Below are 23,574 nucleotides of genomic sequence, written 5' to 3' on the forward strand. Positions count from 1 at the left end.
TTTTTTCTAAATCTAAAATCCAAAATATATGATCTCATAGATTATATTAGGATACAGTCATTAGTGATAAACAACCTTGGAAAGTACAATGTGTTTAGAATAGCTAAATCTGGGTACTCCGGATTCTTCCCGATGCGGGGGAAGTACAGAACTAAAAACTAAAATTAGGACTCAAACATTGAAAAGCATTGAAATCCAAGAGAGTCCAGACTTCGTGCTGATACTCAAATAGGACTAAGGCCATATAGCTTATCTGACTATAACCCTGCACTAATATTCATCAGCCACAACACACACCTTGTGACCATCAGAATCTTCCATTCCCCAAGCTCCTTACTCAATGGGGAGATTCCGAGGTTTCCACTTTTCTGATCTCGTGATATCTCTATTCCAAAAGATTCCCTGGATGTCATCACGATTCTATCGGTGTCCAATCTGCATACTTCCAAAATTCGGCGTCTATGGCTTATTTGTGCCCGATAGGGTCTTGCCGACGAAACCCCCACAATCCGGATTCCCGGTAGAAAGCTGCAGAAAGGAAAAGGAATAGATCTGTGAATGGCCTGTGCAATTTATTTATTTATTTTTCTTCTGTTGAAATCTAGTCTGGCCGGTTCTTCCTTTCTCCCTGTCGTGCACTTTTCGGGTTCGCCCCGAGTGGCTCGGTGGTTCCCCAACCCACACCAACTGCTCGTGGGATATGCACTCTATGTCGGTGAAAAAGGGGTTGGATAAGAAAGAATAATCTTCTCATCTGTCGGAGTTTCTTAATCGCCGCCGGACCCTATCTTTTTGACCGCGAGGATAAGCATGAGGACTATGGTGGCTATTCTCTGCCTTCCGACCTATGTACCGCTACGTAGTGTTTTCCTCTGCTGGGTGGGACTTTCCTATCTTGGCCGCCGCTTTTATTCTGGCGCTCAGAGTCCGACTTGGTGCCTAAGATAATCATGTGACAGTTTTGTGATCCCATTTTCGATGCTTAGTCTGGTGTATTGACACATAACTATAGGATGTCTTTTATGTCTTCGTATGCGGACTGAGGCTCTCATAGTTTGCCATCCTCTTTGTTTATGGAAGCTTCATATACAGCCTCCTTTCCATAGATTCATTATCACCTTTCTTCTTCCCGATTTTCCCCATGCTGGTATTCACTAGTGTATCCCTAGTATCGTAGCCCTCAACAACTTGGTTGATGAATCATCTGAACCACCAGTCACTCCACGCTCCCCTTTAACGAAGAAATGGCCCTTGCTAATCTGGGGGTTTGATACAGACTTGCTGAAGTCGACCTTTTCTTCCCTAAGTGCTATGCTGGCGCAGATGGCGGTATCACCGTCAAATTCAACAGTTCGAGACGGACAAATCTTCCAAGGTTCAGTTGTATTTACTAATCAATAGCATGTTTTACGAAATCAGCTTAAACATAAAATAGCTTCAGTCAGCACCCGATATCGCCCAATTCATTCAACCCTGTGCCCGAACAATCCAATTCTTCTTGAGGCTATATGCTACCAGGGAGATAAAGGAGGAAGAAAGTCTTGCTATAGAAACTAGCAAAGCAGGCTTTTATAAAGACCTGCACTAACAAAGGACAAGCAAACTTTCAGCAAAGGCTCAGTCTGCATGACATAAAGAATCATCCCAACCAAGGGGGATTCTCTAACAATTCTCATAGCAATGCAATATCTCGACCGACTTCATCAAGTGAGCTATATTTGCCATTCCAGCAACCAGAAATGACGGACGCGAATGCCAGAGTATCCACAGGTGGAAACTTATACTGTGAGAACAATCTCTCAACAACCGCCACTAGCTTTCCCATATCCAGGGATCTTTCTAGCTCATGGTAGGGAACGCAACCTGTTTCAAGCTCGAACAGCATTGACCCAAAGGCAAATATATCTGAGTATATGCCAATTACAAGGCCAGGCTTAAAGCTACACCATTCATAGCAGACTAAGGGGTCTTCACCGTCGATACCGGAGCCAGCAAAGTCAATAAACTTGACGTGCTTAGCATTATCCACGATCATATTGTGACAGCCAACGTCTGCATGGATAATCCCCTTGCTATGGATATACGCGAGACCTTCCGCAGCTTCTAGCGCCCACTGAAGCTTCATAGCCCACGGAATGGCAGACACACTCTGGAGCATGCCGCGAAGACAAGTTCCACGTTCTAGTATGAGACCTTCCTCGGTCACCTCGCAGGATGCGATACGTTTATGGTGCCCAAGTCGTTTATAAGAGCGAATTTCAATCTCGTAAGCTTGTTGTTCGAATTCCCCTGATGTGGGACGGATTTTGATGACATTATTGTGGTCAGCGGCGTAGACTATCGAGACTGTACCAGCCGCAATGAAGGAATTGGCTCGGCTAAAGCTGGGTGATGAATCCATCCGTAGGAGAAATTGCTGGTTTTGGCGGAATATTCCAAGGGGAGAGAGTATGGTTGGCCAAAATAAAACTAAGGGATAATTAGGGTCACGTGTCAGGATGAGGTATCACTGGCTTGCAGACCTCGCTAGGATGGGCAGATTCCAGATTCAACCCCTGCCAAATAATGAATTGGGGTCAAGATACTATTTATGCGATTCTATAAATAGGTATGCTCGGTTCTACTCAGTGAGCAGAGGAAATCGCCTACACAGGTACAATTTATGGTACGCAGTTAAATTAACATTATCTAAACCTGGGAAACGTTAGATTGAAAACAAGCTTAACTTAGCATTCCAGGATCATTCCCTGAGTTAGATGTCGCCAAGCCTCTATATGATGCCATGTGAATATTGTATGTGGTACCCAAGATTAACTCAGTGGATCAAGCGGGGCCTGTCGATCCGTATGTTAAGCCGATGTTAAGGATAGGCATTTGCATCCGTTCAAGGTAGACCGCGATGATGATCGCGATGATCGTGATCAAGTGGAGAAAGCAAACCAGAACATCAGACCCAGCGGCACCAATGATCGATCTGGTCTTTGTATTCATTCCTAAGATCAGCCTTATAGCACCGTCCCAGGAAAACTGGAATGAAGTCCAATTGATTAGATTATACATGAGGTAAAATATCTGGCTAATGCTCAACCATCCAATGCACCCTATTGCGCATGAACAAGATGGCCGCCCCAAAATACCGAAGGGTCCTTCGGTTCTATGTACAATGTTTTGTTCTCTTCCGTTTCCATACAAGTACACCGAAACCCAGGCGTGAGTAACATCAAGAAATAAACCTGGAGAAAAGAAGAAGAGAAACACGAGGTATTCTATCCTATGCAGTTTCACGTGAGAAGTATAAAAGAAAAAGGGCTGTCCAGCCACAGTGGGGGAAATATCTGCAAGGAAATGAGGAAGCTCAAATATTCACGCATAAATAGGCGAAATCCAAATAGTTCCATGTTAACGCCGGTCCCAAGACAAATGTAGGAGATATCATGAGATGCAAAAGGGGCACAGAGCCCGAAGAAAAGGGAGATGCAATGCAATGCAGAGTAATCAGAACAACCACCCAAAGTCCGCTTTATCTTAGATTTTTGTTTTGGTACGCTTTGGTGGTTCGCGGAGCTAGCATAAGACTAGGCTTCACGGTAACCCCAAATGCGTTTTTGTTCACTCACCCACCACTTGCCAACTAGCTCAGCATCTTCGAGCCAGTCAGCGGACTCTTTGCCAAATTTAGGCTTAACCTCTTCGAGAAGTGCCTTAAGAGTCCATGCCTTGGTGAGGTGGGTTTCACCGGGGTCCTCGCCGAGGTGGGTGAATGTGTACTCGAAGCCATCTTTCAAGGGAAGGATGAGACGGTAGGGAACATCGGCTGCCATGACGGACAGCATCGAGCCACCAGCGTTGATCAATCCCATGTTCCAAACGATACGCTTGGCTGGGTTCTCTGGGTGGGACCGGGCTTCGAGCTGAGTGTCTTGCTCGTGCTCTGGCTGCTCATCTGGCGGGGGACGGTGATGGTGATGGTGGTGGTCACGGCGGTGAGGTGGTTCCTCCATAGAAGAAAGGAAAGGACGTAGGAGAGACTGGCCTTGATACTCTGGGAGGAGGGAAGAGGCGATCTCGGAGTCATGCTCATCCAGGGAGTTGGACTGCACGAGAAGATCCAGGATGGTGGGGACGATGGTGAGGGCAGTTGCGTTGGCGGTGATGTCCACTCGAGGCATGTGCGGGTGGTGGAAAACCAAAGGCACGCGGAAGTTGCTAATGTGGCCATTCTCATACGTGCCAGTCATGTCCTTATTATCTTCGCCGAAGGCTTGGCCATGGTCTCCGACGACAACGACTAGAGTCTCGTTGGCAATACCTGTTTGGTCTAGCATGTTTAGGATCTCGCCCAGCCAGATATCGACGAACCGGGCGGCGTTCAGGTAGTTGTTCATCAGATCGTGGTTGATGTTTCCCTGGTCGCTCATATATGGTTCTCTCTCGAAGTCATCTGGCGTACTCCAGGGATGGTGGGTTGTGCTAGTGACATGTGAAAGGAACATGCGGGTCTTGTTGTTTGCAGCCTCCTCGAAGAGGTCCAACAGGTAGGGTCGGATCTCATTTTCCGCATATCCGAAGTAGTTGATCTCTTCGCCCTGAGCTTTGTGTTTCGCGTGGGGGGATTCCAGATTGCTCTTGGCGACCTTGTGCTTAAAGCCCATGTTTTTGTTCAGCACATCCTGGCGGTCATAGTCATCGGTAATTGACTGCATGAATACAGACTTCCAGGGGTTCTGCAGAGCCGCGGATTTGCTCTCAGAAGAAAAGTTCTGGGGGAGCTTCCCGGATTCCGACTTGCCTTGATTGAACAGATCGAAAATCTGTGGCAGACACGGCTGATAAATTTCGAGCATAGACTCCTCCAGAAGATCCACCGGCAAAGGGTTCACACCACAGTGACTCCCCAAGATACTCTTTAACGTCAAGGAGCTACCCGTCACGGCACCACGGACATTCAGTCCACCCATACCTTCTTGTGGCGGGGTCTGCCACGGAGAGTAACTCAAGTCGAGCTTGTTCCCCTTGCTATCGGTTGCGTACTCACCGGTCAACTGTTGAGCGACCGGGGTCATGTTGACCAGACGATCGATTGCCTCGTCAATGTTCTCCTTCTTATGAGACGCGAGAAGACCATCGAACAAGGGGGTGCCTTGCTGTGTGGGGAAAAGTTCCTTGCGGCCGCTTTCCAGCGTTAATAGCACTACATGGTTGACCTCAATGGAGTGCTCTTTGAAAGCCTTTTGTAGGGGCTCATAAATTTCACCGCCCAGATTCGTGATCATTAGCGGGTCATTCTTTGGATTGTAGAATGCGCCCTCGTCACCGGGACAAACAAAAGAGTAATGATTGTCCTTCTCTGCGCGATCACTCGGGCTTAGATCCCAGCGGCTGAATCCTGGGGGTGGGTTTTCAGGGAGCCATGTAGCTCGTGACCATTGTTCCACAAGCGACGAATCCGGTTGGAACTGAGGACGGGAGACCCCATTATCATCCGTGACTGACAAGGGGAATGGCCGGGCGGGCTCGCGGCATCCCTCCACCGTCGCCGTCTTTTTCTGAAATGCATCGAGCAGTGTCAGCGGCAGAGCGCCGGATAGATGGTCGTATGGTATAGCGGGTCTAGTTAGTTCCAAGAAAATGAGCGACACGCAGATGGCAACTGCGGGAATAACGCGACGGAAGGTCCTGAGATCTATCGAGGCCATGCAGGATTTGCTGGGGGCGGATATCAATGTATAACGGGCTTTGTATCCCCCTACGCACAGGTCTCGGATTGCCTGCAACCCAAGACCAGTGATGTTGTACAAATGTGAATGAAGCAACCACGCAATCAGTCCGAGGACGGTGGCAGCAGCGGATACAGTCGATATACCGCTGAGAAGAATTTTCATGGCCGCCGGATCACTCAGGAAGCTACCGCCAGCTGCCCAGGCGACCTCGGCACCGGTCTGCATAAAGAATCCGAACTGGATGGAGGAAGCACCCCATGTGATCAAGCTAGTAATAGCGTTAGTTTATGTTGCGCAAATTTCTCCTTGTCCTCCATGTCTGTATTCGGTATTCGGGGTAAACATACGACAGTGCCCCTCCCAACCCAGTCGAGAGCCATTGCCATCGACTATCTGGCGCATGGAACCGTAACAAGACCCGCACAAATATGATAACCAACACATCTCGTAGAATAAGAGTGGGTGAATAGAGGACAAAGTAGAGGAACGGTAATGATCGGATATGTAGCGCTATATGCAATGCCTTGGAGGCGAGGCCACTCACGACGAGTGTAGAGAAAAGGAACGGCGGCAAAGGTGGTAAGAGGGCGAATATGGACATGTTGGAATCATTTCATTTGTGCAGTGGAATCGCGCAGTTGGCAAGGGAGGCGGAGGTTGGAGGTTGGAATTGAGGAATGTCGAAATGGTAAACGAGAGACAAGGCAACAACTTGACACAAGAGAGAAGAGATGGGAGGAAAGGGAAGATAGAAAAGGGTCCAAGGGTTATTCTTAGATATCACGAAATAGCAGAACAAGACCAATTAGGCGATGGGAAATTGTGCACGCGACTAAACTAAGAGGCTCTAAAGTACTCCACATGCTTGGTTTCCCTTCTGTTATTCTGTGTTATTCTATATTTTTTCTATATTACGTCGCCAGAACCACTTTTCCCTTATTAAAATATCATCATCTCATGCGCTAATACTATCGCGAATTGCCCAAGTGGGCCTGAATGGGCCTGATGAGAGACATCGAGGCAGTAAGGGTTATTATGCCCATGTTTGTCCAAGTTTGTGCAGCCCACTCAGTGGACCCTGCATCGAGCTATCCCAAAGTGATTGGCCCCTTGGGTGAAACCGAGAGAATAATACAGTACAATACAATACAATAACATATTCCCTAAATTGGGTCCAATTGAATCGAACCATGGACCATCTCACACATAGTTCGTTTCGGTCTCGGAAGGTTATAAGCTTCCGATGTTACTCTCTTATGAAAAAAGCCATGTTTACCTGAGCAATTGTGCATAAAATCCGGGGAAAATGTTCGGATTTGCGCCGGTTTCCCGTTTCGCCCCCACTTCCACTGATGTACATCGCCCCTTCTATTATTGTACAGGATGATCCTTTGGATCTCGGAGATCCCGTGTCTCTGAGATCTAAGTGTTGACGTTGTCGCAATACATCTACAATATTCATGCGCCCAATATACAGTTTGCCAGAATAGTCCAGGGGTGTGGTTGAAGAAGTGCACAGGCCTTTGCCTAAATATGCTTGGCGGTAGACCTTGCAGGGGACTGCTTGGAGACTTGCAGGAGACCTGTACGTCACACCTGTATCTTTAATATGGCGACTCGAATGTCGTTCTTGACATGTGTGATCTCCTCATTCGGCTTGCAGAATCCGAGTACTACATTGTATTGATTAGTGACACCTGGCCCACCTTCTGAATCAAATACAGCGTGTTTAGACGCTAAGACCAGGTGGGATACCCAGGTAAAGATATTAAAGAGCTAAAAGTGAAACGTATCTACCTACAGGACCCAAAACCGTGCTAGTCTACAAAGGGCGGGTAAAGAACTTCGACAACATTTCTGGAAAGGTTCTATACCATCTATGCATGTTTCGTGAAATACACATTTCCGTAACGTTCTATATCATCCATGCATTCTCAATCCCTCATAATCGTCATCACGTCGGATGTATGTGCAACGGCAACCAGAGTATATACAGATCTTCTCTCATAAATCCAATTACGCCGACTTCTGCTGATCCTTCAAGGCAGCACGCTCCCTAACACAATCAGCGATGCCCTTCCCAACCTCCGTCCCCAACTCCTCAAACCCCTGCACAACCCCCTCCCGATCCCCCTCGCCCATCTCCTGACTCATCTTAAACTTCCCCTGCAACCGCTCAACCCGAATCTCAATGCCAATAATATTCTTCTTCAAAAGCTCGACATAATTGACCGGCGCATCTGAGACATTCCACGCGCTCTTCTTATCACCCCCAGTATACCCCATAATGCCTGTCTCAGACTGCTGCGACAGATCTTGAATCTGTTTCTGCAAGAATGCACCCGTTTCCTCCGCCTTGGAATTGCAGTACACACTGATCTTGCCATACGCCTGCACAGCAGAGTAGTTCCATGTCGGAACAACCTTACCGGATGCCGGTTTGGTTTCTGTGTAGAATTTGGGTGTCACATAGTGGTGGTGCGGGCCGTTGAAGAGGATAAGGACTTCATCCGTGAGCTCGAGCTTGTTATTCCCTGCTGCGTTTTGCTCGGCGAGGGCTTCCATAAGTGCTTTGGCTTGTGGGTTCTGCTTGGCCATGTGGCCGCGCAGGATGCCGGGCGGGATTGTGTCATTGCTCTCGGTCGAGGAAGGTACGTCGAGGACGAAGGGGATGTGGCTTGATTGGATGAATGGATAGATTGGGGATTTGATTGCTGTTGTCAGGATGCCAAGTGGGTTGTCACGGATGAACTGCTGGAGGACTGGGAGTTGTCCCTCGGCGTGGACGGCGCGGAGATACATTGTAGCTGTGACTTTCAAGGAGAGAGGGCTAGGAGGGAAATATGTTCAATCATTATCAGAGTACGTACAAAAGAGAAGCGAGGGCATTATAAGTATGGGGGGCCCATCTATCTGTCATAGCATAGGGCGTGATTTAGATCGCATCCCGCTTCATCCTCCACCAGGGCAGGGCTGTCATCATGTCTTTGTGCTGTGTGATTGGTGGTCGGCGCCGAAATTGCACACCTAGACCCACTTCTCTCGACTTAAGGTTCCAAACTCAAAATCTTTACCGTTTCGGTCAGTTGTAGACATACCTAGGTAATTTCGATCTATAGTCGCAACATTGGAACACATTCTATTTACGAGCTAATTTCATAATGAGCACAACAAAGTCAACTGCGCAGTTTAGTGCGCCAAGTTAACCCCGCAATCAGCCACGACCAGACGTATCAGAAGCGTCGCCAGTCACGACTCAAGCAGCAGCATACAGATGTTCTCCCATATTTGCCAAAGACCGGGATGTCATGTTGGCATTTGACAGGCTCCAGGCGATCGCAATTTTGAGGCCCACGAGCATTTCGCGCTCATCTATTTCAAGCGGATTTATGGAGAGATGGACACAGAAACGTCGAGAGGCATGGTGCAATATGAGGGACTTAAGAGTCGAGGAAGCTGAGTTCTAGACTATGAGATTTGACAAGCTCATTCTGTGAGGAAGTTAAGAGTTTGTCCAAGCTAACTTGTTGTTGGAATGATCTATAGCCACATGCTATTTGTCTATGTTGGGCACCGGTCGTGATTGTTCAGCTCGTTTTTGTCTAAAAGATTGACGATGACCGTGAAGTTGACTAGAAACAACACCTGGTGGCGACTCCTTCCGCAAAGCCAACTAGCAGCAGTACCCAGGAGACTTCACCTGGGTGATCACCTTTCCGTCAACACCAGAGGAGCCTCGCATCTTAGGGAGATCGAATTAGGCAATGACGGGTGGTGATGGTACCCTTGGCATTTCCTTCCTGGCTTAGACTGGCGCCTGAGATAGGGACTTTCGGCAGCCGATGGACTTATGGTCAATTATAAGCGCTGTGGTCTAACATCCGAGAATCTGCCTGGCAATTGTTTGACAAGCATTTAATGGGTCGCGGGATGACTCCTACCTAGATACCCGTCTTCTACTAAATAGGCCAAAGGAGAAATTTTAACGACTCTAACTAAAGAATCTGATATTATCATGAGTAGGGATAATTGAACCAAGATACGATACAAAGTGTGCATAAGACCGGGAAAAATGACACCAACGAATAATCCAAAATGCACCAAAGACACCGAATGATATTTTGGGGGGAGAACCGCTAAACAACAAAGAGCTCACCTGCAGGACGAAGATCATGTAATACGCGACACAATCTCATCCTTCCCTAACCGCTCCAAGACCCCCTTCTTCAACCCGAGGAACCGTTCAATATCTCCACGACGCATACCCTGCTTATCCCGCATCGTCAACACCTGCTGAATAGTCAGGGCATCTAGGAACGATCTCCCCGGGTGACCCGCACGACCGAAGTGCTCAGCTTCTTTGTCCGCAGCCTCTGTGAGACGCTGTCGAGCAGTGACGACTAGTAGTGCCGGGTTGGAGGCTTGTGGAAAGACAGTTTGCATTGAGCCGGGGCGGTTGAAGGTGCTTGAGTTTGAGAATGTAGGCGATGGATTGACGGGCCCTATTGACCGGAGGGAGGCGGCGAAGTCGGGATCCCGGCCGTCCATGTCAATGGCTATATAGTCATTAGTTAGTGTTTCTTTGCTGGTCTTGGATTTGTTGCATGGAAAAGACTTGAAATAATCCCTGGCGAGTACATACCATCAGACTTCACCCCGGATGCTTTCTCCTTGGAGTGGTATGTTGGACCCTGAGAGGGAGGTGAAGGTGTTTGAGAAGGCGGGGGACCAGCCTTGGGCTTGGGTGCGGGAGTAGGCGTAGGTGCAGACGCTGCTTTGGTTTCGTTCGGAGCTTTGCGCGGACCCCTCGGTGGAGGAGCCGGCTGCTTAGGGTATTGGCGCCGTGCGGCTGCACCAGCCGCTGACTTGGCAGGTTTTGAAGCAGCGGAACCCATTGAGAATGATGAGTTATGAAATCGGAAGTGATGGTGTAAGGTGCCGCAGCTTTTTGCGGAGCTTTGAGCGGAGGTCCCGAAGTCGCCTTGGCACTACGGCCTGGACGTCCAGTTCGGTCTTTTGCCAGCAGAACAGTCAAGCATGATTTCTCGACTCATCTATAAACCCACCTATACGAGCGATACTAAGTAATCCTTTTGTAACATATCAAAATAACTAAAGGCTGTAAGAATCCTCCAGGTACTATATAACTAGTGAGCCCTCTTTGCATATACTGGCCCTTTGCATATACTGGACAGATCCCTGAGGCAGGATTGCATATAATTATAACTAATCAGTAGGCGGTAAAGAAAGCGGTAAGCTATCTAGTTCGTCCCGCTAAAACCTGCCCTACGTTGTGACGTCAAGAAGTAAATAGCAACAAACAGCTTTCTTGGGAGTATCCAAAGTAGAGCGGCACATGCTAGTCCAATATATCTAAAAATGCCAGGTAGACTCAAATGGTATCGACGATGAGCGTAGGTTGGCGCGGCTGCGTATCTGGGAGCTCCAAGCCAACAAGTAATAGACAATTTGTAGGGAGGTGATCGCGTTTGAAGATCAGGAAGACTTTCGTGGAATTTCAGCGGAGAAGCTGTTATTTTGCAAAACACATACTGGGTACCATTGCAGCTAAGATACAATACCACCGGGACCTAAGACCACACGGCAGTTTGGGAGCACCGTGAGTGGGCAGCCAGGACCACGGCAGATAAATTTACGTATGTTCCGGGATTTTACCGGAGACCAGCAAGGCGCCGACCTTGCACTTCGCCAAGCGCACGGCTACCACTGACAAATGCGATCGCACCGACAACAGCCATTGCCGGGAGGATCTGGAACAAGTTCCACGAGGTATAGTAGAGGAAGAAGATCCCCTCAAAAGCGATCAACGACCCGAGGAAGGTAGCATGTGAGAGAGGGGCGGACTTGAATGCGGAGGGTAGGTGGTTGATGTTGGCGCCGAGGAAGAGCCACTAGAGACGATCTATAAGTAACGTGGTCGGCACAGTAACGAAATTGACTTACCAAGCCAGCAAGAGCGGGAATAGCAGCGCCGACCATGGCGACAAATGCCAAGGTGATGACAATCGGCGGGCTGGACGCAGAATCCTTGAAGATATGGTGGATCTCGGGCTTCTTGCCATATCGCTCAGTTTCGACGGTCGGCACGGCCTCTTCGGGGTTGCGGTCAATCGACAGCTTGAATACAGAGTTGTCATAGGCATCAGAGCTTCCGAATCCGCCAATGACAATATGCGCATCAACTGGTCCGGACAGGGAAAGGAATTGAATCGGCAGGTCTTTCTGGCTCTGGAGGGGATGCGTTAGCGGCGCCGCGAATGTCGTTTTCAGTGCTTGCATACCAATTCGACTCTTGACTTGCCATTATCCTTGACATTAAAAGGGTAGGAAATATCCAAGCCAGTCTGGGCATCCTTGAGCAAAAGGAAAGCCTGGTCTGGCCGCTTTGGAGAGCTGTCTTCCTGAGCTGTCAAGGTGACGCGTAGGGTATCGGCACCGAAAAGGGAGATGGGCTTGGAGAGGGGCTTGGAAGCAGCAAGTCTATTTGAATACATCAATTAGTTCCAAGTACCTCTTTTTGAGTGGAAATGCATACTGTTCCTTGAAACCTCCATTGACACCGGCACCTTTTGGTTGAACGGCCACGGTGGCATCAGTAAAGCCCCAAGCTGTGGCAGCGGCGCCAGGCAAAGCAGCCGCTGCCAACAGGCAGAATGGAACGGTGGCCTGCCACAGATGCATTGTGAAAAAAATAACTAAAAGAAAACAGAAACAGAGAACAGTTGTAGAGAGCTCGGAGAGATGGAGGATGGGGGAGTTGCAGAATAAGGCGGACAAGTGAAGCCGATAAGCGCCGATCAACCGTAGCCCTAATTTCTTTTCTGCTTGACCTCAACATCTTCCATCACTTCATTTCGCCTTGTCTGCCACAATACAACTCCAAACGTCCACCTAGTCCTTACGAGCTTATTTATGAATCCCTTAGAAAATAACTGCGGATGGTTGTACCTCTGATTCCGTGAGTGCTGCGCCTATACGTCGGGCCCTAATTCCCAACACCTCCCCTTCCGTGCACTGCGGTCTTCTGACGTCGACCCTGCTCTTCACCTTATGACCCCCATATATTCTTATTCCAACAACCTAGTTGCCTGTTATTGGGGGTATTATCTAGTCTTTCATTATACCGTTCAGTTGCTCTATTTACCGCCCGTTGTATTTGCATGAATAGATTATACTGACAAATTCCGGGCCATTTAGCTTTAATTCACGATGCCTCCCAAGAAGGGCCAGCGTAAGTCGATGCCTGCGCGCATCAGTAAAGCGCCTACATTGACACCTTCTCGGCGCTCGCCCCGAGTACCACCCCCGTCAAAAAGTACAAATGAGAACGTCCAGCCTGCCAAAACGTTGAACCATACATCCTCCTCTCCCAAAGACAGTCCTATCAACATTCGTTTTTACACTCCAAATCCACCTGTCCCAAGTAATCCATCTGTCTCAAGTACAAGTTCACGTGGAACTTCCCCTGAAACACCATCTTCACGTCGGCGAGCGTTCCAGTCTCGTCCGTCACGTCTTTCAACCGTTTACACTCCAGCCCTAGAAGCCCCGGCCACCAACCAGGGCAGTCGACGGACAAGAAGGACAGCTGCACTTGAAACACCCAAGAAAGAAGTATCAGACATCGACTTTCCAGAGAGCACTGGCACCGGCAGCTGGACGTTTGACCAGTACATGGGCAGTTTCGAGTCCGAAGGAACAGCTGAAGGTCCCTCGAGCCCTACCAGTGCCTCCGACATGCGGAACTCATCTCGTGTTCGCAAGCCCACCATGAGGGCCCTTGAATCTTTTGAATCGACTAAGAAAAAATCTCGCCGCAAGAATACGACAGTGTCTACCCCGACCGTGGAAACTCCTCCTGCCACCACTGCTGCCCCTGCTCCCTCTGTGGCAACAAAGGTTGCAAAGAACAACGTTTCGAAGCAACCAATGAGGAAAACCAGAAAGTCAAAGAGAATGAGTAACTTGAACATGCAGAAGACTGCTGTTTTGATCGGTTTCGATATTGATGCAAAGGTGGCTGGCCAGAAGCTGTATGATTTGTCTATGCAGGCCCTAAGCCCTGACTTTACTATTCCTTTCGATTTCCCCGTGTTCTTGGAACAGCAGCGAAGCGAATACTTCCGTCGCCAAGACGAAGAGAAATATGGGGTCGACATGCCCGCCACCATGGCCACCACGCCGACTGATGTTGATATGGATGTTGATATGATGGACCAAGATGTCCCGGCGCCTGTTATTGCTTGTTCTCCTTCTTCTTCCACACCCACTGCTCCTATGCCTGCTACTCCTCCCGCCGCAATCACCAATGGAGCCACCAACGAAATCACCAACGGCATCACCGACCGCTCAAGCATTTTGAGCTATAAAAAGCAATCTGACACCAAAGTCGGCAGCGACGGCTGGATTCAGACTGGCTACGTCAACTCCAGCGGCGAAGAGGTTACTCTGATTCCCGAGGAATGTCACCCCTACTATCCGTCTCATACTTACGGCTACGAGGGTCTTCCTTTCCCCCCGGTGCGCGCCAGAACCACCCAGCAAGCCGAGGCCGATGCAGCTCACAGCTTCGCTCCACTCATGGGAGGCCGTAACCTCCCAGTTGAGGCAACTGTCCCGTTCGTGGCTGAGAACGTGGAGGAGGAAAAGGCCAGGGCTCTGGCTCGGACCCCTGTGCTAGCCCCTGCAACCAAGAAGCCCCGTGCCCGAAAGCGCCGTCAGACCGCAGCCGCAGATGCCACCGGTGAGCCCGCTGCAGCCACCCCCGCCACTACTACTGCGGAGACCGGCGCACGCAAGTCACAGCGTCGCCGTCGTCAGACCGCGCCTGCTCCCACTGTCCCCTCCCCTACCTCTCTCACCTCTCCTACCTCTCCTCCGACTACTGCGACCCAGGTCCAGTCTTCGGGCCCGGCTGCCGCCGTCGCCCCCGCTGCCACCGAAGGTGACAAACCTAAGGTGCAGCGGCTCCGGTTGACCTTGAAGCCGGCGCCCAAGACTGAGGCTTCCGGGGCTGGAGCTTCTGCTTCCAAGAAAGGCCCCGCCGTGCAGTCCCCTTCCTCCCCCGCCCTCTCACGTGCGCCGTCCTCCGCACCGACCAACAAGCGCCGCCGTCGCCGGGGCATGTGAGGCCCCAGTGAGGGCAATTTCTTTTCTTGTTTTAGTTTTTGCTTTTTTTTAAGTTTTTTTATTTTTATTTTTTTTATTTTTTGTATGATTACCAGCGGGCGTTCAAAGCATGTATGATTAGCACCGCGGGAGCATACCATGGAGTCCGCCATGGTGAATTGTGAGACTTTTTCAGTTGACTTCGTCATCGTCTTCTAGTATTGCTTCATTCCACAATCCTTTACCATCGTAGTCTACATGTCTATGTAGGTAAAAGCTAGCCCTTGTAAACCTGGCATGACATGTCGCACGGATAGCCATCATATTTCTCTCAGATTGCGCTCAGATTGCGCTCAGTTTGGGGTCTCAAATCTGATTTACTTTCCGCTCACTATTGGCTTACATCCGACTTACTTTGTGTGGTCGTAGAGACACTCCATACATATGTACTGGTGATAATTGTGATATGATGTACTACTTGAGTGGCTTCCACCAGGGGGCCGTGATCACCATTGAAGGCTTATTCTCAGGGCAGATTCTGATGAGTCACTTTGAAGGCATTTCATTTCTGGGATGTATTCTGCTATCTAGCAGCACTGCGTAAGTCTACTATGAAGTTCTTTGAGGAACGTATACTAATCAACCTCTCCGGGTAGTCAAAGAAAGAGACACGATACAGTTCTAAGTCTAACTCCACAGATCCCAATCAGCACACCAGAGTGCAGTGAGTGGCCAGTACTTTGACTAATAACAAAGAACGTTTGAGTGAATTTCCACAAATTCTTTTGAGGCGCGACAACCATCGCTGTGTCGCCTCCGCGTATATGGATATGGACTTTTGGGAAGAAGCTAGACTTTCTGATGATATCCCAGTCGGGCTAACTGGAACGCTCGTATCATTCCATATTCATATGCCAGGTGGAAAACCCCCGTATGTATCCTTCCTATTCAGAGTACGGAGGCTTATACTAACATGTACTAGCAAACGATGATAAATCGTGTTAATGTGTGGACACTGCTCTATAAAACCTTTCCTGCTCTGCGAAATACGATATATGCGGAGACAATAAATGACCCGTCTAATAGAATGACACTTCTCACAGACCTACATACTTGGTTCGGTGACTTCCGACTTGCATTTGAAGTTATAGTAAGTCATAATAAGAATCGGTTGTTCGACTTTACTAATAAATATTTACTATTAGGATAGATCAAACGAGTATAAGGTCCTTACTTTTAAAAGAGCACCAACCACCGTCGAACCTCTCATTCCAGATAAGGTCACATTCATGAACGCTGCACCAGAAGATATTTCGCTTCCAAGCCCTGTCCTACTCTATTGTCATTGTGTTATAACGAAGATTCTTTATGCATCGGGAATGGGAAAGGTCGTTGAGAAATCCATGTGCGAATGGGAGGATCTGAAGCAAGGCCCGGGGTCATATGCTTTAAGGAAAGACGGAAAATCCGACGTTGACAAGTTTTTTGGCTGCCAGACTATGGGACTATGGAGGATATTCTTTGACAATCTAAATGGATATACAATTGAACCAATATATCTTATGTTCATTGAACCATATGGTTCCATAACATCACCGACAGAGAGTTATGCCTCAGGCGTCAACACCTCCCCGAATCTTCCCTCACAGAATTCACACCCTCCAAATCAACAAAAAATGTAACTACACCCTAACAATTTCCCCTATACTCAAATCTATCTAACCGAAGTCAAGAATCATGTCATCCCTCAAAGACCAGCACAGATACCGATCCGTGGACCCCAAAACCCGGCCTCCACGCCCAGTCCAACAACCCGCTCCTCGTCTCCCCAAGGGGGTGGACGATATCCGGAAGACGAAGGAGTATAAGGCTGCTGCACGGAGGTAAGTGTCATCTCCCCATTCCTCAGCTCAGCTCCGCTTTCTTTTTCTTTCTTTTGGCTTTTGTTTGGCGAATGATGTACGGCAACAATGAGAAATATATCTAATCCTCTGTGTTTCTAGATGGACATCGACTATTGTCGGACTACCAATTGTAATGTACACATCGTGGATTCTTTATGAGCGACGTGAGTTCTTTAATGCCCAGGCAATCTCAACCCTCTGTTTGATACTACATGTATACTAATCTATTTCCCTTTAGTCTATGGTGGCAAAAGTCCCAAGCGGCTTGGAGATCAGGGGCAGAAGGATTAATCTGCTCGTATTTGTTTGATTCTTCTTAAAGCGGGATTCTATGTATTTTAAACCGAAATGTTGTTTGAGAGGCTTTACAACTGTACATAAGGAGTCCCAAAGGAATCTCTTCTCATCTTTAACCAGAGCAGTCTCTTAAGGGAAACCAAAGGATCACAAATGCCAGGTTTAATGCGTTTCATTGCATTCATCGTAAAACTCCACCCGGAGTCTCAGTATATATCCATGGCTGTGTAGGCGAGAACAACCTACCCAGCCTAAAACATAAACAGAAGGTACAACATCCACATCATTCCAAATATAGGAATACCTGCCCTAAATCCTCCCCACATTGCCAGCCTGCTGGATGAATAGCAAGAAGAAAGAAATATGTATAACCCAAATACGGTATCTGAAAGAGATCATCTAAAAAGAACGAAGTGATAAGGCAGAAGAGATCGTATAAGGCAACCATCAACTGGCAACGCCTTGGAAAGGAACGTGTTGATCGCCTGAGCCAGCCGACGGCGGCATGGATATCGAGTTACTGCCAGTGCTGGCGGGCTTCGCACTACGCTCACGCATACGACGGCCCTCCATGAGACCACGCAGGCCACGCTTCTGGAGACCGATAACACTGCTGAGATCACCGGTCCAGAGCTCACGTTGGGGGCGGCGCAGTTCGGCATCCGTGTCACGACGGTGATGGGTAGACCGGGACTGTGAGCGGCCTTCATCGCCGCTGACCCATTCAGAATCGGACTGGCTGAAACTGGCACTGGACGCGGATGTCGCTGTGCTTGGGTTGCTAATCGAATCTTCGCGGTCGCGGTGGGCGCTGCGCTGCCGCGAATGCTGGGAGACACTGGTGTCGATGCGGAGAGATGGAATACCTCGAGCGAAGTTGGTGAGATCGCCCGTGCTGCTTGCGGCTGATGCGGAGGCACCACCGTGCTCTGTGTCGGACGAGTCTGACGTGAGTGCACCATGTTGGGAATTACTGTTCTCGCCAATTGTGGGCGCAGTGCCGTTGTGGCTGGTATAAGCTCCGTTCAGAGCCTCAAGCGTTCCTCCTGGTCCACCATTGAATCCAGTACCGCGACCACCCCCGGCAGCCATCGCAGCTGCGTTGAATACAGCTGCGGCGTTGCGCCCATCGAGGACTTGATGGAGTCTTTCGACGGTGGCCTCTAATAGTCCGTCAATCTGGTACGGACGTGCAAGCTGTAGAAGCGAACAGAGAATTTGTGGTGTGCAAAGTGAGTTGCCTGCAGGTGGAAGGGCTGAGGTGTAGAGGTACTGAACCAGTACCTGAAGAGTCAAAATAGTATGGGGGAGGTACAGCACACGCGGTCGGGAGGTAGGGGCGAGGCTGTGAGCAGACGGAGCTTCGAGATTCTCAAGCAGAGATTTTGAAGGCACGGACTGATTGACAAGAGTTGTCGCATCGGAGCCTATGGAGGGAGTGATGGTAATACTCGAGTTGCGGCTCGGGTGTATCTGGGCCGGACGAAGAGTTGCCACATCCGCAATACCTCCTTCCGACGACTCGCGGAGGAGTTGGATAAAGTAAGGACCCCAGCGCCGAGTCAATACGCGGGAATTGACCGAGATACGCTCACCCCCCACAGCCTGCAACTCCATGTCGGCCATCTCTGGCAAAGATTGTGCGAGCTTGCCTAGCTCATCGGATGCGGCAGACAATGGCCGCCCACCTGATGTCAACTGCACTAGCTTCTTCTGCAGGGATGCTGGAACAGAAGAGGAGCTATAAGACTTATATCCTGAGGTTGGAGAAGTGCGGCAAGGATTGTTGTAGAGCCCGAATGCCTCCAGCTCGACCAGGCAGACGTGCGAGAAGTTGATTCGCCGGTGGTTGTAATCATCGACAAGGCTTCGTTTCCGGTGTCCAAGGATCACAAACGAATTACGGCGAGGCCAAAGGACTCCTCGGTTCCAGCTGCCCTGTCCAAATACCGATCCTCCAGCATCAATACGGCCCCAAGTCAAGGTCTTCAGGTCGAGAGCCCACAGCGCATATTCTTGCTTTGAGGAGGTCAGGTACGTGCCGCTAACAACGAAGTGGCCATTGATAATGCCACCGTTTGGGAAACGCAGTCCCGGAGGGGACGCTTGGCTCTGCATCGGTCGTTCGACAAGGCGTCCGTCCGGCAGGCGCACCTGCAACTCCAGCTTTACATCAAGGAAATTGTAGTTCGAATATATCAGCATCGGGCAACCTGGCGATTCAGTGCTATCTTGAATCGGCTCGTGTTGATCGCGATCTGGAGCTGAGGATCCAATTTCGGATACATCCATGCCCACCAGAGGAGCTACGACACTGCGATAAGCGCCGCAGCTCCTTCCCAGGGGGCTAGTGTTGGTCCACTTGAGACTTCGCAGGTTAAAAACACTGATTTGTTCGATGTAGTGATTGGAACTATCCTGGCCTCCAACCACTACCATCTCCGCACCTCCGAAGCCATCAATATCCACGCCAAGTGTACCCTGATGAGTGGAGGATTCGGGGTTATTGTGGATGGCGGATAACGGCGCGCTGGCAGATGTGAAGCAAGCGCTCGACGGCAGTATCGTGGCACAGTGTGCATATCGCCCCTGAGGAGATTCATGGGCAGCAACACGAGTCCACGCTCGCGATGGTACATCGAAGATGTGAATATCCGACATAACCACAACTTCCGATTGTGACTGCGATTGCGGTTCCGCGGGGTTTTCGGGGTCTTTGGGCGTAGTCGGTGCGGGTGACATGCCTCCATAGCAAACCAACTTGTTATCCCCTAAAGCACATACACTGTGGAAGTACCGCGGAGGTGGAACATCTCCGGCGGGTTCGACTTTGGTCCAATGTCGCCGAATTAAGTCCAATTCGTAGAGGTCGGAGGTGAGTTGAGGGCGGCTGCGCGAGAGGATCCGGCCTCCGAACACGTATAGCTTATCCCCCAGTATAGTCGTAGTGGCACCGACGAGAGGACGGGGTTCCTTGCCGGTCGTTCGCCGCACATTGCACACCAGGCCAGAGAGATTGATAGGCCCAGAGGTAGACGGCTGGTTTAGGGACGGGGAGCCTCCCGACGCAGAATCCTCTCGCCCTGAATCCATATACCCCAGACTCGACTGACTTCGCGACATCATGATGGGCGGATTCCTGTCCGCTTTCAACGGAGATAATTGTGCGAATGGCAGTTGACCCCCTGTTCCAGTCCACCCAGTATGGCTCGCATGCGATGATCCCTTTTTTCTATTTCGAATGCGTTATTCTCGGAGAATATTCCCGGCGTTGATGGTGTCCGATACGGCTTGAAAGGGTGGATTGTGGGGAGCCGGAATCCCCGCGACGCCGCAACTCTGACGCCAGGTTCCACGATGGTCAGATTGATGAACAAAAACTAGACTGTGCAGACTACTGCCGATCGTATCTTGGATGAGCGCACAGTCCTGATCCGAAGTGTCAGCCGTGGAGTTTGGAGATCGGCACAAAATGTTTACCGCTTTTCTCCTTTTAACACATGTGGCCCCTCCAATCTACTAGTTACTTCAGAAGGATCATTGAATCCAATATCTCTTGTGGAAATTCTTGTCTGTCCTTTTGAAAGTGCAATTTGAACCACTTAAAGAAATGCACTTCAATATAGAACATAAGAGTTTGTCGATTTGATTCAATTGGAAGCTTAAGGTATACATTGTTTCAAACAGATAATTACAAATTGCCCGAACGTGTCACCAAGAACAGCCACGCATTACGGACGCTCCAGGCATATTGACATTCCAAGTCCTGAGGGGAGATAGATATGGAACTACTAGTGTAGGGTCTTCAAATACCCCGGTGCATTGGATAGAGAAGGATCTATCCAAAGTTCGATCTACGCCTAGATAAATTGACCAGAAGAATAGAGGTCATGTGATCTCTCCATGACTTCCTACAAGAGCGCATAATTAAAAGAGATAGCGTGAGTAGATTTCATTAGTTTTGGGAGGATATTATGTCCCAAGATCTAGGGTCCTTTTGACCTTCTAGCATCACATCATAAGGCCATATTTACTCCTTAAGAGTGGTGAACCGCAGGTAACTACGACATGTTAGTATCCTCCATTTCAGACGGCAGTTGGACTTGGAAACTCACGGCTTGACTTCACGGAACTCGCCGAACTTCTCCTTAGCAGCCTCGTTGTTAACTGTTGGTGGCACAATAACGTCGTCACCGGGCTTTGATCGAGTCAGTAAAACACTTCTCATAGTTTCAGGACCCGGGATCCCGAGGAAGGGAGATCATACCAGCCAGTTGATCGGGGTGGTGACGCCTCTCTTATCACCAGTCTGGAGAGAGTCGACAACCCGGAGAACCTCTGCTGTGTTGCGGCCAGTGGAGGCGGGGTAGGACATGATTAGGCGGATCTTCTTGGCAGGGTCGATGATGAAGACGGAGCGAATGGTGAAGGCGATTCCCTTGCTGTCGACGTTGGTGAGATCTTGTTCGTCAATCATATCATAGAGGAAAGCGATTTTGCGCTCGGCATCGGCGATGATTGGGAACTTGAGTTGAGTGGAGTTGACTTCGTTGATATCCTTGATCCACTCTTCGTGGGAATCAAGTGCATTGGCACTCTAGAAAGCCAGGCAAATTAGCTAATGATTGAGAATTGTCGATCCTAGACTCACCAATCCAATCAGCTGGACACCACGCTTGGTGAATTCGGGCTCGAGCTTGGAGAAGGCGCCGAGCTCGGTGGTACAGCTATTGGGTGTTAGTATAAGGCTTCTCAGAGCTAAAGAGGGACTGTAGACTACTGACACTGGTGTGAAATCAGCGGGGTGTGAGAAGAGGATAGCCCACTTGTCACCAATCCACTCGTGGAAGTCGATCTCGCCCTGGGTGGTCAGGGCCTTGAAGTTGGGGGCAGTAGAGCCCAGACGGAGGCTAGCAGACGGTCAGTATTGCGCAGATACCTCTAAGAAAGATTGTTGAGCTTACGGAGCAGCGCGGTCAGCCATTGTGAATAGATAGCAGGTAGAGAGCTATTTTGTAGATGAGGAGGAGAGAGGAAAAGGAGAACAAGATGGCGGGGATACGAGGTTATAAGATGGTGATTGGAACCATGGGGACCCCTCCGGCTTTCACATCTACCCATTCCATGGATCGACCCCACTTAACCTCATCTGGCTAATGTTAGCCCCACCTGGCATTGATTATTGATGGCGTGATTGTTGTCTCCGCCTGGCAGAACTCCCATAATTGGCGGAGGCGCAGTGATACACAACGTGGGCTGTTTAGCGTGGTTTAGCGCGTGTGATGCAATATCAACTGTGAATGAGGATTTCGGGTTCCTTGGGTTTCTTCTTGCCCCTATGGAACTTTACCCCTCAGCTTCATCCAAGGACGAATATACTGTAAGTACACACAACATTTGCTCTATACTTTACATACATAGGTAGGGATTTTGCCGACATAGCACTATGCACCCCCTACGATATCTTGCTTGGGCATATTCTATACTAGTTTTGGTCCTACCTAGCGATTGGCCTGCAATGAAAGCTACAAACTACATGCTTAAATGGAAAATGGAAAATGGTGACAAACGCAATTCTTACAAAACGATTTTTCCCCCAAGGTTTAGTTGAACGATCCCAGACCAGAGAGGCTCGAATACAGCTTAACCTGTCACTGTAAGCAAAATCTGGTCTTATTATTGAGAAAAATACATGGAGAGGGGTGCCTCAATGGATGTATATGTTGCTAGGTTGAAAATCTTTACTATCGGGTTTCGAGATATAAACAAGTATGGAGCAGGAGCGGACGTGCAAGCTACCTACCGCGGCGTGATGCCTGATTGGGGACCACCTGTGTTTCTCAATAGTCCATTAAAATTTATTAAGTCTATATAGTATTCTGAGGTTGGTTGTGGTAGCGCGTATAGCGCTAGAGTCATATTTGGGGATCTTCATAGCTAGCCACTTTCAAGCTTATTTGGCCGACATAACTTTGATCAGCACCAATGGAAACCCAAAACGATGGCGCAATCACTTCTACATAATGGATGACCTATCAGCTGCTATCTCAAACTCACAATGGAGTACAATATGCCTTGTACATCAAGCCAACATAGGGCTAGCTACATAATCATTCTACCTAGGTAGACAATGCCAGTTCAATGAGCATTTGACTCATATACATAACCCTACAGTAGGGCTCATTCCATGCACCGTACACATCATTTGAAATAGTACATCCATATTCTCTACGCCTGTCTCCAAGTCTAATATTACTCTCGCATTATAGACACAATGCTGTAAAGTTCGTTTGCATTGGAAAAGACTCGACTCAAAGTGACGACTACTCGGGATGCCGATGATGATTAGGCATATGACCTCATCTATGCATATGGACCTATAATGAGCTTAATTAACACTATCTTGATTACTCCGAGACATTTCGAGTTAACTCTGGCCAATGGATATTCATATTTTTACCCACTTCTATGATCTTGCATGTTCGTTGACTCAGTAAAACAAAAATAGATCTGAGCTACCGGCT

General features: G+C 49.1%; 9 protein-coding genes across 9 annotated transcripts; 2 read left to right on the forward strand and 7 right to left on the reverse strand.

Moving 5' to 3' along the window:
* Nucleotides 1–1,672: 1,672 nt before the first annotated feature.
* Nucleotides 1,673–2,401, reverse strand: N7525_000704 (uncharacterized protein; the record flags this gene model as incomplete). Its single annotated transcript, XM_002562081.1, has 1 exon — nt 1,673–2,401. The coding sequence occupies one exon, from the start codon at nt 2,399–2,401 to the stop codon at nt 1,673–1,675; it is 729 nt and encodes a 242-aa protein (XP_002562127.1).
* Nucleotides 2,402–3,575: 1,174 nt separating this feature from the next.
* Nucleotides 3,576–6,321, reverse strand: N7525_000705 (uncharacterized protein; the record flags this gene model as incomplete). The annotated part of the gene is made up of 2 exons (XM_002562080.2): nt 3,576–5,988; nt 6,068–6,321. The coding sequence occupies 2 exons, from the start codon at nt 6,319–6,321 to the stop codon at nt 3,576–3,578; spliced, it is 2,667 nt and encodes an 888-aa protein (XP_002562126.2).
* A 1,415-nt stretch (nt 6,322–7,736) lies between these two features.
* On the reverse strand, nt 7,737–8,522 carry N7525_000706 (FMN-binding negative transcriptional regulator; the record flags this gene model as incomplete). Its single annotated transcript, XM_002562079.1, has 1 exon — nt 7,737–8,522. One exon carries the CDS (start codon nt 8,520–8,522, stop codon nt 7,737–7,739), a length of 786 nt encoding a protein of 261 aa, XP_002562125.1.
* A 1,368-nt stretch (nt 8,523–9,890) lies between these two features.
* On the reverse strand, nt 9,891–10,615 carry N7525_000707 (uncharacterized protein; the record flags this gene model as incomplete). The annotated part of the gene is made up of 2 exons (XM_002562078.1): nt 9,891–10,276; nt 10,363–10,615. The coding sequence occupies 2 exons, from the start codon at nt 10,613–10,615 to the stop codon at nt 9,891–9,893; spliced, it is 639 nt and encodes a 212-aa protein (XP_002562124.1).
* Nucleotides 10,616–11,392: 777 nt separating this feature from the next.
* On the reverse strand, nt 11,393–12,422 carry N7525_000708 (putative oligosaccharyltransferase subunit ribophorin II; the record flags this gene model as incomplete). Its single annotated transcript, XM_002562077.1, has 4 exons — nt 11,393–11,632; nt 11,685–11,969; nt 12,023–12,221; nt 12,277–12,422. The coding sequence occupies 4 exons, from the start codon at nt 12,420–12,422 to the stop codon at nt 11,393–11,395; spliced, it is 870 nt and encodes a 289-aa protein (XP_002562123.1).
* A 528-nt stretch (nt 12,423–12,950) lies between these two features.
* On the forward strand, nt 12,951–14,870 carry N7525_000709 (putative GPI-anchored cell surface glycoprotein; the record flags this gene model as incomplete). Its single annotated transcript, XM_002562076.2, has 1 exon — nt 12,951–14,870. The coding sequence occupies one exon, from the start codon at nt 12,951–12,953 to the stop codon at nt 14,868–14,870; it is 1,920 nt and encodes a 639-aa protein (XP_002562122.1).
* An 853-nt stretch (nt 14,871–15,723) lies between these two features.
* Nucleotides 15,724–17,044, forward strand: N7525_000710 (uncharacterized protein; the record flags this gene model as incomplete). The annotated part of the gene is made up of 6 exons (XM_061211657.1): nt 15,724–15,780; nt 15,832–15,999; nt 16,055–16,527; nt 16,583–16,732; nt 16,853–16,917; nt 16,992–17,044. Coding segments are annotated over 6 exons (966 nt in total), but the record flags the coding sequence as incomplete, so codon positions are not given.
* A 453-nt stretch (nt 17,045–17,497) lies between these two features.
* Nucleotides 17,498–20,176, reverse strand: N7525_000711 (putative regulatory protein Ral2; the record flags this gene model as incomplete). The annotated part of the gene is made up of 1 exon (XM_002562074.2): nt 17,498–20,176. The coding sequence occupies one exon, from the start codon at nt 20,174–20,176 to the stop codon at nt 17,498–17,500; it is 2,679 nt and encodes an 892-aa protein (XP_002562120.2).
* Nucleotides 20,177–21,080: 904 nt separating this feature from the next.
* On the reverse strand, nt 21,081–22,034 carry N7525_000712 (peroxiredoxin; the record flags this gene model as incomplete). Its single annotated transcript, XM_002562073.1, has 6 exons — nt 21,081–21,111; nt 21,166–21,248; nt 21,318–21,647; nt 21,702–21,777; nt 21,835–21,960; nt 22,015–22,034. The coding sequence occupies 6 exons, from the start codon at nt 22,032–22,034 to the stop codon at nt 21,081–21,083; spliced, it is 666 nt and encodes a 221-aa protein (XP_002562119.1).
* Nucleotides 22,035–23,574: the final 1,540 nt, after the last annotated feature.

Source organism: Penicillium rubens (genome assembly GCF_028828025.1).
Source record: "Penicillium rubens strain IBT 27055 chromosome Unknown utg000001l_segment0_segment0, whole genome shotgun sequence".
Classification (NCBI taxonomy): domain Eukaryota; kingdom Fungi; phylum Ascomycota; class Eurotiomycetes; order Eurotiales; family Aspergillaceae; genus Penicillium; species Penicillium rubens.